The sequence below is a fragment of the Myotis myotis genome, unplaced genomic scaffold (genome assembly GCF_014108235.1).
Source record: "Myotis myotis isolate mMyoMyo1 unplaced genomic scaffold, mMyoMyo1.p scaffold_m19_p_4, whole genome shotgun sequence".
Classification (NCBI taxonomy): domain Eukaryota; kingdom Metazoa; phylum Chordata; class Mammalia; order Chiroptera; family Vespertilionidae; genus Myotis; species Myotis myotis.
The window spans coordinates 7,183,990-7,204,477 of NW_023416346.1; the positions used below are offsets into that span (position 1 = coordinate 7,183,990).

Sequence of the window (20,488 nt, forward strand, 5' to 3'; positions counted from 1 at the left end):
GAGAAGGGAGATACGCCCCTTTAGATGGATCTGGGCAGTGCCGAGTTCTTGGGCACCCACAGCTGGCTGCCACCCCCACCAGCAGTTGGACAAGACTGATGGGCCAAGGCTTTTTTCTGCTGCTTATGACCTTGAGGTATGACATCATACTTTGTTAGGTCACAATGCCTGAAACTATAGCAACCGTAGTAAAGGGATAGCAGGCTGGCAAACTTAATACCCCTTCAAATCAAAACTACCTCAGGCTGTCTGCTGTATGCCAATCTTTTTCTATTCTTTCTAGAAGGGTACATATAATTCTTTCACATTTTGTCCAGTTCACAACACCTTGAAACCTCCTTTCTCTTTCCTCTTCTTGCTAGACTTCCAGAACAACCTAATCCTATCAGTTACCAGTTTGGTCTGTATTTTTCACATACAGAATTACCACCAGCCTGTATGAACAAAACAGTATTCATTTTCACATCTTAACTTATTTTTCTATGCTAGTGTTTGTTTAAGTCTCATTACGTAGGAGTGGGTGAAATTCTTTGTGCTGAAAGTTGAAATTTTTATAGGCCAAGATTGAGTCCTAGTTGAGAAGCGGTTTCAGAGGAGCTTGACAATATCAAATCATCATGTTGTAGATCTTAAATACATATAATGTTTATTAAAACATTAATTTTGGTTGAGGATGGAGTCTTTGTCAATGGTGATGAGCTAAAATCCACAATATAGGACTTGTTTTTCTTTTATCATCCCTTTTGGCAAGGGAAACTTTTGATATTTAAGTTGGAGCTCCTGTGTCTGGCTCATGTCTATGGAATAATAAGTAAAGAAAGAAAATGTTTATTTATTCTCTATGTACAAGAATATATATTCCTAAGATTAAAAACGAACAAACAAACAAATAAGCAAACAAACAAAAAACACCTCTCTATGTCTCTCAGCCTAGAAGGAAAAAACTGTGGTCTGGGCCTGGAAAATGTCATACCAAATCCTCTAAATGACATAGAGAGAACTATTATGGATGATTAGAGCCCTGACCCATGGCACCCCAATACTGTCATCCTGGAGGCTAACCAGGAGCAAATAAGAGCAGCATTTGGGTGGGAAACCAATAATGAAAATGTAAGGAGGCTCAGTCATAGGTTACAGTATATTCACTGCCTCTTCTTTTCTCTTAAGCTGTTGAGGCTCTCAGAGTGTCCTGTACTGATGTTCAAAGTGTCAGAAGAAGGAATATGCTACATTAGTATGTCAATATATGCCAAGTAGTGTACACTTAGGTTAGCCTTTAAGAGCCAAATATAGAGATGTTAAACAGAAGCTTTGTCATTTTTCCCTAACCATTATCATCCATTTTCTAACCTTATTTATTCTCAAACATCTTCTCTTTCATACCAACTTGTGAGTAATCATACAAATTACATTTTAAATATGCTTTCAGCTTGCATTTGGTTTGAAAGAGCTATTAAGGTAATAAAAATGGAACCTGTGTTTCTAATTATTATGAATAATGGCAAAATGAAATTTAAGTGAACTGAGCTATCAGCCTTCATGAAATTACTGTCTGCCTGTTAGTTCCACTAAGTACCTTTCAGCCTCAGATTTAGCCTACCTAATTTAGTTTATGTGATGACACTATTTGGAAAATGGGAAGTGATGTCAATGATTATCAGACATTATTTATTATAGACCAGTACAAATGGGAACTCCACCTCTTTTTCTCCTGAATTGTTTCCAAGCCATGAGAAGGCCCAATGTCCTTTAGAGCAGCTCCCCACAACCATAGTAAATTGAAAAATTAGATAGCCATTATTTTTAAATTTTATTAAATTTATTGGGTGATATTGGTTATTAAATTACATGCTTTGAGTGTACAATTCTACAGCACATCATCTATATATTATATTGTACCACTCAAAGTCAAGTCTCCTTCAATCACCATTTATCCCCCCTTTACCCTCTTCTACCCCCATACTCCCTTTCCCTCTTGTAATCACCATACTGTTTTCTGTGTCTATGAGTTTTTGTTTGTCTTTGTTCATTTGTTGCTTTCAGTATTATATCCTACATATGAGTGAAATCATATGGTTTTTGACTTTTTCCATCTGACTTCTTTTGCTTAGCATGACATTCTCAGGATCCAACCATGTTGTCACAGATGGCAGTATTTTGTCTTTTCCTATGGCTGATTAGTATTCCATTGTATATATGTACCACATTTTCTTTATTAAATCATCTATTAGATAGCTATTCTGAGCATCTCATCAATGGTACTGCATAATTACTTCCATCAAGTATTTATGTCATGTCTGCATACCCATCTGTCCTTTCCTATAAGTGATTGAAACAGTGGAGGGAGAAAATAAAGCACTTTTAAAAAACTATAAATGTTCTAATTATTTTTATTTAAGAGGCAGCTGTTAAAGGAAAGCAAACTCTTAGATATGTTGGGGTTTCCTTTCAGGCAGGGAGTTAATTAGGCAGCTAAGGTCTGTTCTATTGCCTTGTTGTGGAAATTACTTACAGCTATTTGGTGTATGTGTGTGTGTATTGGGGGGGGGGGGGGGCTCATCCCTAATTGTGAAATTTCCCTCCTCTGATTTCCTAGAACATTTGCTTATTGTCCGTATAATTCATTTGACATTTACTAGATCTGGCCTTGTAGATTTAATTAACTTTTCCTATTCCTGGATCACCTACACTGAAGCCTCAGGGCAGGTTCTCTGTCTCTTTCTCATTGTATCTACTATGATACTGGCCATACAGTTGAGGTCAAGAAACAAATGATGGTTTTGAAAGTTCAGGCAGGAGTAATGAAATTCGAAATAATGACAAATATCTTGGTTAGCTATTTGAGTTGGCAGCCTTCCTCATTGAGCAACAATTTTTACACATTAGGCGTGACTCGGGGTCACTTGGAGTGCTTAATAAAACATAGTTGGGCCTCATCCCAGAGTGTCTAATTCTACAGGTCTGAAAATTTGCCTGGTGTTGTGTTTTACATGCATACTCTCATTTAATTCTCAGACAGACTTATGATATGGGTACTATTTTAATCCAGACTTTATTAATGGCTCGCTGGAGACCTGAGCCGGCTTTGATTGATGGTGCAGCCAGTTCCGGCACTAGCCACTTCCCTCATCCTGGAGGGGGTGTTATGTGTGTGTTCAGAGATTAGCATGAGTTTTCTTTATTCTAGGGTTATAAGATGTAGAAGAGAAATTTCTTGAGGGGAAAAAAAAAGTGTAAAGGGTACCTTGTATAATCTTTTGGCCCCATCTAGCGGTTTCAAGTCTGACTAAAAAGGGTCAATCCGTTATTATCCCCCTTCTGGCGAGAATGGTACAGTCGGCGCACCTCCTAAGTGCGCATGCTTGCTGGAGGCTGTTAATGTGAGGCGGTTGGCAGCCGGTTTGAAGCAGTTGGTCAGAGGCGGTTGGTCAGAGGCGGTTGGTCAGAGGCGGTTGGTCAGAGGCGGTTGGTCTGAGGCGGTTGGTCAGAGGCGGTTGGTCCGAGGTGGTAATTCTGAGGCGGTAATTCCGAGGCGGTAATTCTCTAAGGCGATAATTCTAAAGCCGTTAGTTCCCTCTCCCTTTGCCCCTCGTCTGTTGGTTTTGTTTCCAACAGGCGGGAAGTTCGTTTCCCATGCGTAGTTTTGGTTCCAATCCCATTTATAGCTTGTTAAAGGTTCTTTTGCCGTACACATATAAATATATTTTATGTCAGCGCTGGAGATATGGCTTAGGAAAATAAGCTGTTAATCGGAATATTTTTTCCTGTCAGATGAACTTGCTTGAACATCTGACAGAAAAGTACTTAAATATAGTATTAATTGGTGATAGTTTTTCTCCTTCTCTCCAGACAGTTTTTTTATTTGTGAATAAATGTTTTAAACAAAGACTACGGAGGAGAGAAAGGGGATCTGGAAGCATGAACCTCTTCAGGTCCCCTTATAGCACTTATAGGCATCCCCCCCCTCTACACACACACTTAAGGATCCCCCTAGTTTTAGGAACATTAAAATGGATGAAGACTGGCCTAGTCTTCAGCGTTGTCAGGTAGTTGCCCTGCGTGGGGATGTCAGTCAGGCTTAGTTAGCCCTTCTGTGCCTGTTGCTCTCAAAGTTAGATGGTAAATGGGGGTAATGAGTTCATGTGGCCACTAGGAGGTCGCAGCTGCTTGGAAAACGTTTCCATACGGTACAAGATCACCCCATACAAAAATCCATTTTGCCAAGCATTCCTCAAAAGGGAATTTGGTGATTCCCCTCGCCCCCCATATAATCACCCTCCATCCTAAAAATTGCATTTTTAAGTCTGTAATATTTATTGACTTAATACTTAGTATTATATTTATAATGCAGATAATATACATATAATATTAATGTAATATTTTCTTAATTGTCCCATCATAAAGGTGTGTTAGGTTCAAAGGAAGAAGTATTTGTCTAACTCTCTGTATAGACCCTAACAAGTGGCGTATGTACCTAATACACTCACTAATCACTATTGGTGATGCTGGGGTGAGTATGACAACAGTGACTGGGTTGGAAATAATGGCGTGCTAAACAACATGTGTCCTCTGAAATCTTTAGCAGTTGTATTTTCACCTTGTTTTGGCAATTATTGCGCTGAATTAATGTTAGCTACTACTATTAATAGCTCTCTGCACTTTGGGGACTTACCCATAAAATAGGGGCAATAATTTCTACCCTGCTTCCCATCACAAGGCCACTTGTGAAGCCAGCAGGAGTTAATGTTTGATTCTACAAAGAGTTCTTAACTGGTCTGAACCTAAGTTGTACAGTTGCTCTCCCCTTCCTCCAGCAGGGTTATTTAAATAAAATGCCTCTTTAAAGAGACCCAGTACTTCACTTGTCAAACCAGCCTATTCCAACCAATTGTATGGGAAACCAAGCCCCAATGTAGTCAATTTGACAAGGAGTTCAATCAATTACTCTCCCAGTCCACCCCTCCTTGCTGGGCCAAGCCTATGTCACAACTCTGCACGCAGATTGGTCCTTGTTGGCAAATCACCACTACAGTTTCTCTAGGACTGTAATTTTAAAAATTCACTGCTAGCAGATGGATTGGAGGGAACTCAGGCCAGGCTGAGACCCACACCCGGTCGCTACGACTTGGTGCTCCATTCATTTATCGGGGCTGCTCCTGGTCTAGAAGTGTGTCTATGGTCTTTCCTGTTATGCCCCCAATTTCAATGTGAGGTAGGAGCCTTTGGTTTTGTACTGCCCGCATGAATGTCCGGTATTGGCCATGGAGTGCCCCTTGTTACACGCTGTCTTCTCTTGCCAGTCAGCCGTTGTGAAGTGAGCCCCATATGAGGTTGGGCAGGGAGTGTGTATTAGAGGGTGAAATGATAAAGTAAATGAGACTAGGTCCCATCATTTAGATGGAGCGTCCAGTACACATGCCTGAATCAGAGTACATATACAAAATGTCTTTTTACAAGTGAAAGTATGAAGGATCAATTTCAGCAACAAGACAACGCATTTAAGTCAGAGAATGCTATTTGAGGGATGTGTTTTGAACTACAGGTTAATGGAAACGTGTCCTTTCCCCCTTGTTAAACTTCTCACATCTCCATTCTTCTATCTCTGCTTCTAACCCTTCAACTCTGGCTTGCCCATTGCTCTCTGCTATGTGATTAGAGTCCTAGAAGGCCAGATGTCGAAGGTGCCTTAGAACCATGCTTCTTAAACTTTAAAGTGCATACAAATCACCTGGGGATATTGTTAACTTGCCTGTGCCTATTTGGTAAGGCCTAGCTTGGGGCCTAAGATTTTAAATGGCTAAAAGCTCCCACGTGTGGCAAATGATGCTGGTCCATTTACCACTGTATGAATAACATGGAGGCTTTGGTCCCATTGCCTCATTTTATTAGCTGGAGAAATGAAGTCTACAGAGGGAAGAGGGACTTGCCTAGTGTCACCTAGCCAGCTACCTACAGTGTTAGAACTAGATCCTAAGATACTTCCCTACCCAGTGCTGCTTTCATTGACAGACACCATACCCCTTACTCTCCCCAATGTCTTGCTGTCTGTAACCTGCCTTTATATATAAAACAAAGTTGCTACTGTTTCCTGTAGACCAGTGGTTCTCAACCTTCCTAATGCCGCAACCCTTTAATACAGTTCCTCATATTGTGGTGACCCCCAACCATAAAATTATTTTCGTTGCTACTTCATAACTGTAATTTTGCTACTGTTATGAATCATAATGTAATTATATATGTGTTTTCCGATGGTCTTAGGCGACTCCTGTGAAAGGGTTGTTCAACCCCCAAAGGGGTCGCGACCCACAGGTTGAGAACCACTGCTGTAGACTGTCTTGATCTACAGTTCTGGAGTCTGAACAATTGGGCTTTTTTTTTTTTTTTTTTTTAGTTAAGGTATTACAAATGTGTCCTCATCACCCCCATTAACCCCCAACCTCCCCCCCCCACAAATTCATGCTCCCATCCCCCTGTTGTCCATGTCCATTGGTATGGCTTATATACATGTATACAAGTCCTTCGGTTGAGCCAATTTGCCCTCGTGTGGGTTTCAGCACTGCTCTGGGATTCTCAATGAGGTCTTCAACATGTAGGGGACATGGAGAGTCTGGACACTGGAAAGGATTCTAAGTTTCTTGTCCAAGTAAGGCTCAGCATTTTGTAGGTGGTAGGAGTCTAGAGTGTTTTTGCAGAGTGTCCTTTTATGAAAGCATGTTTTTAGTGGTGCCATTCCCCTCTCCCAGTAGCAGGAAAACTAGCTACTTAAGTCAGTGTGTGTGTCTCCCAAAGCAAGTGATTATTGTTCAGGATAGTGAAGGTGGTGCATGACCATCGTATGAATAACCTTGTTTTCTCTGAGGTTTAATTAAATCTATGACACTCTCAGCTGAAAAATTTTTAGCCTTTTTTTTTTTTACTTCAATCTGATATTTTTTCTTTTCCTTTGAAAGGTGAATGTTTCAGAACATGAGTTTTTAGTCATCCATAAAAAAATTGTATGAGGTGTGAATAATAATAGTGGTGTAAGTGGTTTTCATAGAGTGCAGTTAGGGGTAGGTGCACCCAATTTAGCTTTATTGTTGCTTGGCCGAGTTTTGAGGATGAGATGGAAAATAGTTTTCAATTTGGAGGAAGAGAAGAGTAATACCCACCATTTATTCTGAGTGCCTGCCATGCTTAGGCTTTCATGTAAAAATTTACATTTGGCCCTAACCAGTTTGGCTCAGTGGATAGAGCATCGGCCTTCGGACTGAAGGGTCCCAAGTTTGAATCCGGTCAAGGGCATGTACCTTGGTTGCAGGCACATCCCCAGTAGGGAGTGTGAAGGAGGCAGCTGATTGATGTTTCTCTCTCATCGATGTTTCTAACTATCTCTCTCCCTTCCTCTCTGTAAAAATCAATAAAATATATTTTAAAAAAAGTTTACATTGGCACCACAGAATACCTCTGCAAGTGTATCTTTTTGCAAAAGAGGAAGTTGAGGCTCAAAGATGCTGGTTAAGAAGTCCAATTGCTTCTTTTAAAAAAATCCTTTGCTAATTCTACCTCCTCTCTCTACTATACTAGGGCCTTTCGTTTTGGACCATGGACTGTTCTGAAATGTCTTTTTTTTTCTGTGATCAGAGAGATTTTATGTTTTTTTAGAAAGAGCCCTGGAAAGAGCTGGGTGATGTATACGGTTTAATAGTTTGTCCTGTATAGTAAGTCATGTAACTCATTTGGAACTATAAAATGGAAACAGTTTTGTTGTGAGAATCAACTGATGTAGTAACTGTGAAGGCACATACTTTTACTGACTTTTCTTCATCAACAAAATGTGTAATACTTCTCCATCCAAAGCAAAACCCAAATCCTTTCTCCTTTCTTAAATCTTCCCCTCAAGCTGCAGACTACTGTTACCAGCCTACCCCCAGCCTAGCTTTCAACCCCTTTATAACTCCTCCCCAGCACATTCTTTTTACTTTGAACTCAGACAACCTGGATATACCTGGAACCTTCTGTTCTCTGCATGTTCAAGTCTCTGCCTGGGCTCAGGCTTTCTTTGGAAAACTGGAAAGCCCTCCAGTTTACTTGGGAATGTCCAGATCATATATAACCTCTTCTATATTTCCATTATGTTTCTCTAGTACTTTGTATCTACCTTTAAAAATAATTTGTCACTTTTTTGCATAAGAAAGATGTACTTTTTAAAGGAATGAAGAAGTATGTTGGCAAAACATCTACTCTCCCAGGTCCTGGGTAAAGAGGGACCTGTAAATTCTGAAGCTATATTAAAAATTATTTCCTTCTCAATGGCAGTATATACAGCAGCAAACCTTCCAAACCTGTTGTCACAGCCCTCTATAATCCTGAATCTACTTTACAGGTGGGCAAACTTAGACTTAGAAGCAGAAGGTGACCCGGAGCAAGGGGACACTGGAGCTGGCTCAAGGTAAGGGCAAACAGGAGGTGTCTCCACTCAGCCAAAGGCAGGGCCTCTGCCTATATGGAAGGGAAAGGTAAAAGCTAGGGTGACCAAAACTCCCTTTTTCTTTCAGCCTAGGGAAGCAGTGTCAGGAAAGAAAGGCAGGTTCCTACTCTTAGTGGCAAAGGCCAGGGCAGGCCAGAGTTCCTCCTGAGGCCTCTTCAGTGATGCTCTCTGTGTTTGGGTATTGTGGATTCACTGCTTCCATAACTCTCTTGTTACCTGCATCTGAGCCTAGACCTCAAATCTTTAATTATTTCAAAAAGGCGGGGTGGGGAGATGGTTTAAGACAGTGGTTCTCAACTTTGGCTGCACATTAGAATCACCTGGGAATCTTTTTAAAATCCTGATTTCTGGGCCTCATTCCAGAAATCAGGATTTTAAAAAGATTCCCAGGTGATTCTAATGTGCACCTAAGGTTGAGAACCACTGGTTTAAGAGAATATGAGACACAGAACAATCTTTCCACAGCCTCCCTTTAAGTAGGCTGGGTCTTTTAAAGATCCCCTTCACCCTGTCTCCTAGGGATATTTAAAGGCAGCTTTTATGAGATTCTATACTGTCTTTTGTGTTTCTTGTTTTGAAAATTATATATTCTTTTACATATTCTTTAAAAAAAAATAGTTTTTTGGTTCCTAAACTCTGAGGAATGATATGATTTTGAACTAAGTAAATCTGGGCTTCCCTTGCCAGGAAGCCCTTAGCAACCCCAAGGCCCTCTGCTGGTTCCCTTCCACAGTCCATCTTCAGCCAGCCCCAGCTGCCTTGCCAACCTGAGCTTTATGCCACAAGCATAGAACAACCCACTTGATGAAGACAATCCTTAAAGTGATCTGAGCCCCAGACACTGGCCTTGGGTCCAGTCCACCTCCATCCCCAGCTGCTGCTTCAGGAAGGGCTGCTTAAGCGCTTCTGATCTTTTCCTCTCCTTTCTTCTAACTCTTCTTAATCTTTCTGTGGGTGGTCACTGAGAGCAGATCAGTAAGGCTTGTTGACATCCTTGGGCCTCTTTAGCTGTACCTTGAGCCTCTTCATGGCAATTTGAAAGTCATTCATGGCCTGAATAGCTATCTGGGCACTGGTTGGATTGTCAAAGCTAACAAACCCAAAACACTTGCTCTGGTTGGGGCTTGATCCACAAAGACTTTGACAGAGACTACAACTCCAAAGTACAGGGAAGTCTATATGAGTTCTGCATCACCAAACTCCTGAGGCAGGTGATAGATGAAGAGGTTATAGTCTTCGGGCCTTCTTTTTGCTGCTGGGGCAGGGCTGAAGGCTGCTGGGGAAAAGCTATGTTCACTGGGGCATAGGCTGATGGGTAGGCTGCTGCTGCATAGTGGTGCATCCTAGCTTAGGCCTGTGCAGGGGGTCAACCACACCAGGGCTCTGTACTAGGTAAGGGGCGAGCTGGTTATTTTAGAGAGTGTGAGGGCTGGCTGCCCATTGGTCTGAGGGGTCAGGGGGCCGAATCCTCTGACTGATGGGTGCCAGGAGACCTGAAAGTATGCCCTGGCAGCTGCAGGGAGGGGAGTTGGCTGCAGGTGGTGGAGGAGGTGGCAGAGTCAGGCCACATCTTCCTCCCAGCCTCTCTCTGCCACGGCCCTGCCCTGCTTTCCCATTTGTCACATTTTTATGTTACTGTTAGAGCTATGTTTGTGAATACTTCTAGGATAAGATCCGTGATTTGTGTTTGTATCTTTATTGCCTGAAATATCTGGTACATAGTGGGACGTTTGTTGTAGTCCCTTTAGGGTCTTTCTTAGGGAAGCCTGTTGTTTGTCAAATGCAGTTGAACTTGGAGATTGAATGTGAGTAGGGTTGAAAGGTCAGTTGTATCTGAGTGGGAAGGGTTTCTTGTGTATCCAAAAAATAATTCCTCCTAATAATGTATTTGCTTGTAAGACACATAAGTGTATCTAACTATTGAGACTCAGAAACTACAAGAACCTTAAGAAATATAGAATGGCCTGGGGGAAGAAGGGGGATGGTAGCAGGCTGGAAGAGGTTCTATGGGAAAAGGAGGGCCTATGTAATACTTTCAACAATAAATATTTTTAAAAAAGAAATTAGAATGGGGTTTTCTACTGAGATGAGGTGAAGGTAGGATTCTTCTAAGGGTTGTAATAACTGTTAAATTGTTATGTCAAATGATTTTCCAATACATTACTTTCTTTTGCTATTATCTCATTTTTTTATTTTTAAATGTTCCTATCAGGTGTCTAGAACTGTATTACAATTTCTTCTGCTTGATTGCAACCTTTGAGTACTCTCTGGCCTATTGTGCATATGTGTGTGTGCAGTGCATTCTTGTGTCTTCTTTGTAACATATTATAATTTCCATGGCCAGGATCCCATGCCCTTTAAAGAACATTATTCTTACCAGCTAGCCTCCATACTATATGACCTGTCACATTTTTTATTGTCTTCAGTGTAAATCACATAACTTGTTCCCAATGTTCCTAGACTTAAACTTGGGGCTAGGCCATAATTTCAGTGCCCACAGATGATGGCAGGCATTACGCTGGGCTTTTTACATAGAGTATCTAATTTAATTTGAACAGTGTCCTGCAGAGGTAGGTATACTTATCCCCATTTTATAGATGGATATCTGGATCCCAGGGAGTTTCAGTCACTTACCCAAGGTTAACTGTGGTAGAAACAAGATCTGCCTAACTCAAAGTCTGTTTCCTCCTGGGGATGCTATAGAGAGACTGGGTTTTCTCAAAAGTCTCCAGATAATTCTGTGATGTTTCTGGTGAATAGTATTTTAAAGAGACCCTTTATGATTGCAGCTCTGCCTTGGATAGACACTGCTGAATCTGTAAGAGATGCCACCACCACCGGGAAGCGACAAAAATGAGTCTAAGAAATCTCAGTCCAACAAGATTGTGCCCCGTGATCATGGCCAATCTGAAAAGGTTAGAGCAAGCTGTTTCTCCTAATAGTGTCTCAAGTAGCCCCTTCCTGTGTTGGCTTGGTCCCTATCCTCACCCCTAAGTCTTTCAGATTATGTGTGGTTTTATTTGAGAAGGAGGGCAAGGAGTAAGAGCCCCTGTAGTTGCAGAAGATCAGCAAATTAGAATTTGGGGAGAAAATATGAACTTTTCTTTCCCATAAATGCATGGCTGAAATGAAGGCTACCCTCCTCAATCTTCCAAAGCAAAGAACATTCACCTCTCGTTAATGATCATATCCATACTCCTACTTTGCCTAAGTTGCTCAAAGCACCTTTCCAGGAGGTTGCTTGGTAAATCCTGGGGAGACTATGAAGATTAGGTCAACAAATGTATTATCATGATTTTTATAGCTATTTAATTAGAAGAATGGGTTCATTTTGATTCTGCTGTTTTGACCTTGGGGGTAGTTTGACATAGTCATTCCGGTCCTGAGCTGTTCTGTGTTCATTTATCATCATACATATTTTAATAAGAATTTTACTAACACTAATGAATTGTCATTAAGAGAGTATTTCCTAGAATAAATATCATTAGGCCAATTTCTTTCCTTGATTACTTTCCTTTCAGTACAGTTATACATTTTCTAATCATTTTCATTTTAATAAAATGATTTTCATGTAGGGGAGAAATATTTTTTCCTGTATAAATTGGCAAGAACTATTTGCTACATTTATCAGATTTTTGTCTATATCGGATTTTCTTGTTTAGATTTTGCCATTGTAAGTTTTCTTTTGTGGTAGTTATTTTTCCAAATGCAACTTTCTTGGGCACATTTTTTAAATCTAAATTTTTATTGAGTTTAGTTTTACCTGTGAATTTTATTTGGGGCTGATTATTTCTACCAGTAATATTAAGTAGGAATTAGAAAACAGATTAACAGTTGATTTCTTAGCTAATGTGAAAAAATAATATTTTTTTGCTAATTATTTCCACTAGGATTATTTATTGTGAGCTAGATTAAAAAACTAATGGTTTACTTATTTCTTAGCTTAATCAATTAGAAAACAGAAGTAATTCTTCTCAGCTCTTTCAGGATTACTCTACTGTATTAGATTGGTCTTTTTTCGTTAATCCTCATCTGAGGATATTTTTCCATTGATATTTAGAGAGAGTGGAAAGGAGGGAAAGAGGGAGGGGAGAGAGAGAGAGAGAGAGAGAGAGAGAGAGAGAGAGAGAGAGAGGAACATCGACGTGAGAGAGAGACAATTGATTGGTTGCCTTTTGTATGCATCCCAACCTGGGCCAGGGATTGAACCTGCAACCCAGGTACATGTCCTTGACCAGGAATTGAACCTGGGACCCTTTGTTTCATGGACTAACACTCTAACCACTGACCAACACTGGCCAGGGCTAAAGTGAGTCTCTTGTAGACAGCATATGTAAGGGTCTTGTTTTGTTATCCATTCATCCACCTAACTCTGAGTTACACTGATGGTCATCTTGTCTCATTGCAGCCTTGTCCCTATCATCAATGATTACCTCTTTCAGTGATTCTCTAAGCAGCAGTGAGTGTCAAAATGTCCTTTTGTTGTAGTTTATTAGAGTTTATATTATAAACTGCAGTTGCTTGGAGATTCTGGAGTTTCCTTCTGAGCCCCAGAGACGACCCTGAAAAAGACTGTTCACAGTTGGGTATACTCATTTACCTCTTTTACTTTTTTAGAGAGGTGAGGATTACCAAGCAGTGATATCTCCATCTTCATCTCCGGAACTGCTCAAAAAGAGATCAGCTTTGGACGATCTCACCAATGTGAGTATGCTAATCCAATCCTCTGCTGTGATGTTGCATAACGTTTAGACAACCTCTTCCTTGAAGGACCTTTCCAGTTGACCAGACTATGACCCTTTCTGGAATGTAGAGATTTGATTTTATTTGGAGTCAGTGACCCAATTTCAGAAACTGGAGGGGCTCCTCTGCTGGCACATGCATCTGAATTAATTGGTGGAGTTCTCTTGATAGAATGATTATTATATATGAAATTGTAGATAAATATGAGAACTATGGGATTGTACATTTATATAAAGTCCAGAAGTTGGTCAACAGATTGCCTATGCCTTGGAGGTAAGTACTTTGATGCATTCATTGTAGTCTAGGGCAATGTTTATCAACTCAAGCACTATGGGCAATTGGGGCAGGACATTTTTGTTGTTGTTGTGTAGGAATGACCTCAGGCAACATCCCTGGACCCCAGGATTTAAGTTCCAGTAGCAGCCCAGTCATAGTGATAATAAAAAATGCTCCCTGTGGGCACCACAGCTCCATGATCTGGTCTTCAACTATGGAGCTCTTGGAACTCAATTTTGACTAGAATTCTTAAGTTCACTTCCAAGTTACTCCCTTCTGGTATTATGTAAGTACCAGCAAAACTCAGAATTAATGGAATGTTACTAATTGAATATAGAATTGGGCTAAAAGTAATCTTTGGTCTTAGATAATAGTAACTGATGCCTACTGAGTGCTTACCATCTGCCAGACACTATTCTAAGCACTTTTTGCATATCAACTTGATCCTCATATAAGCCTTTGAGGTAGATGCTATCATTATCTCCACTTTACAAATGAGGACTTGTCCAATGTTTATTTTGAAGTCTGTTTCAGCTGTGATACAGAGAACCTGATGAACTGTTCTTGCCATCTATAATAAAGTGCTCTTCTGTGGCTACCTGAATACTTGTCTCTACTAGATAATATTTACCCTCTTGGCTAGGATTGGGTAAACACTGATAAAGTTCTCCCCTTTGGATCTCTGCTCTTTAGATGCTATGTGACCACCTTTGTGCTAATACAGTCTCTTCCCCATAGAGATTACAACATATATGATTAAAGTTATAGCTTTCTGCCTAATTTCAGATTTACTATAGAAAGGTTTAAAGAGACCCCTTCCATACAGACCTGTGGGGTTAGGTTTATTTCCTGACTTATTTAACCACTAGTGGTCCAGTGCACGAAATTCATGCACATTAAAAGGGGATTAATTAGAGGAAATATTTTAACTTTGCTATTTGCCCTTTCTCTATAATAGAAGTGTCAGAGATGAAAGAAAATTAGTAAAATGTATATGAAAATCTTCCTCCTGTCAGAATCTGGGGCACACCACAGGACCCAGAGTCAAGTCCCCGCCCATCCATGTGTGCCTCAAAATCGCACGAGACCCAGACCCGGCTGTGCCCCCCCCCATTGGGCTAGATCCAAACCAGGCCAGTCCCACCCTTGTCAAGCCCCACTTGGGCGGGGGGGTGCAGCCTCAGGGCCCCTGGCCTGGCACTGGGGTGGAGGGTGCAGCCTGAGGTCCTCCAGCCCAGGCCAGGGACTTGCCTTGAGGTCTCCCGTCAAGCCCTGCTGGGTGGGGGATGCAGTCTGAGATCCCCTATCAAGCCCCGCCGGGTGGGGTGCATGGCCTGAGGTCCCCCGTCAAGCCCTGCCAGGTGGGGGGCATGACCTGAGGTCCCCCGGCCTGGCACCAGGGCAGGGGGCATGGCCTGAGGTGCCCTGTCAAGCCCTGCTGGGTGGGGGCGTGGCCTGAGGTCCCCCATCAAGCCCTGCTGGGTGGGGGGTACAGCCTGAGGTCCCCAGCCTGGCACTGGGGTGGGGAGCATGGCCTGAGGTACCCCGTCAAGCTCTGTCGGGTGGGGGTGTGTGGCCTAAGGTCCCCTGTCAAGCCCTGCCAGGTGGGGGGTACAGCCTGAGGTCCCCCAGCCTGGCACCAGGGTGGGGGGCATGGCCTGAGGTCCCCTGTCAAGCCCTGCTGGGTGGGGGGCATAGCTTGAGGTCCCCTGGCCTGGTGCCAGGGTGGGGTGTGTGGCCTGAGGTCCCCTGTCAAGCCCCACAGGGGAAGGAGGGGAGCGCAGCCACAGGTCCCTGCTGATTGCTCGTTAAGGCTCGTTACGGGAATTCGGCCTTTGCTGTGGGTGCAGCCATCTTGTGTATGGAAACCCCGCCTCCGCTGTGGGTGCCGCCATCTTTGTGGCAGAGTGACAGCCAATTTGCATATTCCCTCTTTAGTGTATAGGATGGATCTAGAAACTTGGCTGAACTAAGCCACACACACGAGGAGCAGGTGCAGCTCATCTTGGTGAAGATTCCCTTGGCCTACAGAATCTGTTATGGGAGTGTGGTGACAGTGTATGAAAAGCAAGGTCTCAGCATGTGAGAAACTTGTTTGCCATGTCTCAGTCCTATCTCATTAAGTTTATACAGAAACTAGAGGCCCGGTGCACAAAATTTGTGCACTGGCGGGGGGGGGTATCCCTCAGCCCCACTTGTGCTCTCTCACAGTCTGGGACCCCTCGGGAGATAACGACCTGCTGGCTTAGGCCCACTCCCGGGTGGCAGAGGGCAGGCCCAATCCCTAGGTGCCTGCCCCGCAGCCCCTGGTCGGGCTCAGAGCAAGGCTGATTGGGGAGTTGGGGCACCGCCCCCTGTCATGCACAGAGCCGGGCAGATCAGGAGGTTGCGATGCCACCCTCAGTCATGCTCAGGGTAGGGCCAATTGGGAGGTTGGGGCGCCGCCCCCTGTCACACTCAAGGCAGGGTCGATGGGGAGGTTGCAGTGCCACCCCCTGTCACACACAGAGCAGGGCCCATGGGGGAGTTGGGGCACCGCACCCTGTCACACACAGAGCAGGGCCGATCAGGGGGCTGGGGAGCTCCCCCCTATCAGGTACAGAGCAGGGCAGATCAGGGGTTTGGGGCGCCTTCCCCTGTCATGAACAGAGCAGGGCAGATAGGGAGGTTGTGGCCCCGCCCCTTCTCACACACAGAGCCGCAGGGCGATCAGGGGGTTTGGGCGCTGCCCCCATCACGCTGCTCCAGGGGCCAGAGGCCTTGCAGCTCCACTGATCCCGGTGCTGGGAGGCATCGCTGCTCCGCTGATCCCAGTGCTGGGAGGCCTTGCGGCTCTGCTTGACACAGGGGCAGTGAGGCCTCGCTGCTCTGCTGATCCCGGTGCCAGGAGGCCTCGCGACTCCGCTGATCCCAGGTTCGGGAGGCCTTGCGGCTCTGCTGATCCCAGTGCTGGGAGGCATATTACCCTTTTACTATATAGGATAGAGGCCTGGTGCACAGGTGGGGGCCAGCTGGTTTGCCTTGAAGGGTGTCCCGGATCAGGGTGGGGGTCCCGCTTGGGTGCCTGGCCAGCCTGGATGAGGGGATGATGGCTGTTCACAGCTAGTCACACCCCCTTCAGGGTGGGGGTCCCCACTGGGGTGCCTGGCCAGACTGGGTGAGGGGCTGAGAGCCATTTTCAGGCTGGCGGGTGACTGAAGCTCCCAACCTCTCCTTTTTTACTTTTTTTTTTTATTCTGGGATTTATTTACCTTCTATGCCTGACACTGGAGCTGAAAGCCGGCTTTAACTCTGAGGCTCGGCTTCAGCTCTGAGACCTCGGTTGCTGAAAGCAGGTTTCTGGGCTTTGTTTACCTTCTGTATTTGAAACTTTGTTACGACTCTAGCTCTGAGATCCTGGCTGACTGAAAGCAGGTTTCTGGGGATTGTTTACCTTCTATATTTGCAACAGTGTTTCTTAGAGAGCAGCTCAGAGCCCAGCAGCGGCAGGCGGGGAACATTGGCTTCCTCTGTCACTGGAGCAAGCAAGCCTCCTGTTCGCTTCAGGGGCCTGGCTGCTGGCCGCCATCTTGGTTGGCAGTTAATTTGCATATCTCACTGATTAGTCAATGGGAAGGGTAGCGAAGTTATGGTTAATTACCATGTTTCTCTATTATTAGATAGGATAGCTATCTACACTAATAAAAGAGAAACATGAAATTAACCATCACTCCACCACTTTGCTGCACCCACAAGCCATGCCCAGCAGTCAATCAGGAGCGAGTATGCAAATTAACCCAACTAAGATGGCAGTGGCCACGGAGCTGGAGCGAGCAGGAGGCTTGGGTTGCCCCTTGGCTATGGAGGAAGCCAAGCTTCCCGCTTGCCCTGGCCGGCCCTGGGCTCTGCTCAAAGCTACAAAGTTTCAATTATAGAAGATAAATAAATCCCAGATACCTGCTTCCAGCCAGCCTCCACTGGGAGCTTGGGAGGCTGGAGGCCGTGCCCAGCCTGCAAACAGCCCACAGCCCTTCACCAAGGCTGGCCAGGCACCCCAGTGGGACCCCTCATGCTGAAGGGAGTGTGGTCAGCCTGAACACGGCCCTCAGCCCCTCACCCAGGCTGTCCAGGCATCCCAGTGGGGGCCCCCACCCTGAAGGGGGTGTGGCTAGCCTGCAAACAGCCATCAGCCCCTCACCAAGGCTGGCCAGGAACCCCAGCAGGACCCCAGGCCTGAAGCCTGGTCCAGAGGCGTCAGGCCTGGGAAGGGGGCTGAGCCGGCAATTGGAGGAGTCTGGGGGGTCCCCTGCCCAGGCCTGACACCTCTGGTGGAGGCGTCAAGCCTGGGAAAGGGGCTCATTTGGCGATCGGAGGGTGATGGGGGTCATCACCTCTGGCTGAGGCGTCAGGCCTGGGCGAGGGCAGAGCCGGTGATGGGGGGGAAGATGGGGGTCCCCTGCCCAGGCCTGATGCCTGGGCCAGAGGCATCAGGCCTGGGCGGGGGACAGAGCCGGTGATCGGGGGGAGGTGGGGGTCCCCTGCCCAGGCCTGACGCCTCTGTCAGAGGCATCAGGCCTGGGCAAGGGGGCAATCCAGCGATTGGAGGGTGATGGGGGTTGACGCCTCTAGCCGAGGCATCAATCCTGGGTGAGGGGCTGATCTAGTGATCGGAGGGAGATGGGGGTCCCCTGCCCAGGCCTGACATCTCTGGTGGAGGCGTCAAGCCTGGGAAAGGGGCTCATTTGGCGATCGGAGGGTGATGGGGGTCATCACCTCTGGCTGAGGCGTCAGACCTGGGCGAGGGCAGAGCCGGTGATGGGGGGGAAGGTGGGGGTCCCCTGCCCAGGCCTGATGCCTGGGCCAGAGGCATCAGGCCTGGGCGGGGGACAGAGCCGGTGATCGGGGGGAGGTGGGGGTCCCCTGCCCAGGCCTGACGCCTCTGTCAGAGGCATCAGGCCTGGGCAAGGGGCCAATCCAGCGATTGGAGGGTGATGGGGGTTGACGCCTCTAGCCGAGGCATCAATCCTGGGTGAGGGGCTGATCTAGTGATCGGAGGGAGATGGGGGTCCCCTGCCCAGGCCTGACACCTCTGGCGGAGGTGTCAGGCCTGGGCAAGGGGCCGATCCTGTGATCGGAGGGTGATGGGGGTCGATGTCTCTGGCCCAGGCGTCAGGCATGTGTGGGGGGCGGAGCTGGCAATCGAGGGGTCTGGGGGTCCCCTGCCCAGGTCTGACGCCTGAGCCAGAGGCATCAGTCCTGGGTGGGGGGGCGGAGCCGGTGATCGGGGGAATATGGGGGTCCCCTGCCCAGGCCTGAAGCCTGGGCCAGAGGCGTCAGGCCTGGGCGGGGGGCGGAGCAGGCAATCGGAGGGGTCTGGGGGTCCCCTGCCCAGGTCTGATGCCTCTGGCCGAGGCATCAGGCCTGGGCGAGGGGCCGATCTAGTGATCGAAGGGTGATGGGGGTCGACGCCTCTGGCTGAGGCATCAGGCCTGGGTGAGGGGCCGATCTGGCGATCGGAGGGTGTTGGGGATTGACGCCTCTGGTCAAGGCATCAGGCCTGGGCGAGGGCGGAGCTGGTGATCCATGGGAGATGGGGGTCCCCTGCCTAGGCCTGAAACCTGGGCCAGAGGCGTCAGGCCTGGGGGGTGGGGGGGGCAAGCCGGCGATTGGTGTGAACTACAGAGGAAACACCTTTTCCGACAGCTCATTGGTTAAGCTCCCTGTATGCCACTGGTAATATTCTTAGTAACTTGGGTAATAAGAATCCAAAAAGGTGATCTAGGGTTTTTCACCACGCTCCTGGCGAAAAAAAACGAAGGTCCACTGCTGGAGGGCTAAGAAATGTCATTCTGCCCTAGCCGGTTTTACTCAGTGGATAATGCCTTGGCCTGCCGATGGCAGGGTCTGAGTTCAATTCTGACCAAGGGCATGTACCTAGGTTGCAGGCTCCTTCCTGGCTGGGGCCCAGATCAGGACTCATGCAGGAGGCAACCAATCAAAATGTTCCTCTCACTTTGATGTTTCTCTCTGTCTTTCCCTTTCTCTTCCACATTCTCTAATAATCAATGGAAACATATCCTCAGGTGAGGATAAAAATAAATAATAAAGAAATTATTATATGAAAGACACATCTTGAAAATGCCTAAAGAAAGTTGTCATTTTTTCATGGTGAAGGGACTGGAGTCCGTGTCGATGAAAAAACCTTGCTGGCTGCAGTGACTGGCAGTGGCTGCAGCAGCGGGGTGATGGGGCTGGTGCCTTCCCCTGATCAGCCTGGTCAACTCCCACAAAGGGAGGCCAGACTGCGGCTTAGGCCCTATCCCCAAGGGGAACAGGGAATGGGCCTAAGCCGTCAGTAGGACATCCCCTGAGGGCTCCCAGTATGTGAGAGGGGGCAGGCTGGGCTGAGGGACACCCCCCCAGTGCATGAATTTCATGCACCGGGCCCCTAGTATACTAATAAAAGGGTAATATGCTAATTAGACTGGGAGACCTTCCGGGAGACATTCTGGACGTTCTTCTAGACAAAGCCATGGTGGCGGGGCCGAGGTAGAGGTGGTTAGAGGCCAAGAGGGGCAGTTGTGGGTGATCAGGCTGGTGGGGGGTGGGGCTGTTGAAGCAGACCAACAGGGGGGCCAGTTGGGGGCAAGCAGGCCATCAGTGGGGGTCAGTTGGAGGTGATCAGGACAGCAGGTGGCAGTTTGGAGTGAGCAGGCCAGCAGGGGGGCCGTTGGGGGCGAGCAGGCCAGTGGGGAGGGAAGGTGGGGGCGAGCAGGCCAGCAGGCTGAGTGGTTAGGGGCAATCAGGCAGGCAGGCAGGCAGGTGAGCGGTTAGGAGCCAGCAGTCCCGGATTGCAAGAGGGATGTCTGACTGCCGGTTTAGGCCAAATCCCTGTAAACCAGAAGTAGGACATCCTTCGAGGGGTCCCAGACTGGAGAGGGTGCAGGCCGGGCTGAGGAACACCCCCTCCCCCGTGCATGAATTTCGTGCACTGGGCCACTAGTTTATAAAGAATAAACA

At 46.4% G+C, this 20,488-nt stretch overlaps 1 protein-coding gene across 1 annotated transcript in view; it reads left to right on the forward strand.

Annotated features, from left to right (window-relative positions):
- Positions 1-4,402: 4,402 nt before the first annotated feature.
- The window catches only part of CCNB3 (cyclin B3), a 71,873-nt gene continuing 55,787 nt past the window's right edge, over positions 4,403-20,488 (forward strand). Inside the window, exons 1-4 of the mRNA XM_036305827.1 lie at positions 4,403-4,510; positions 8,366-8,431; positions 11,260-11,385; positions 13,088-13,174. Of these exons, the coding sequence (XP_036161720.1) occupies positions 11,296-11,385; positions 13,088-13,174 (177 nt within the window). The 5' untranslated portion in view covers positions 4,403-4,510; positions 8,366-8,431; positions 11,260-11,295. The remainder of the gene's footprint in view (positions 4,511-8,365; positions 8,432-11,259; positions 11,386-13,087; positions 13,175-20,488) is intronic.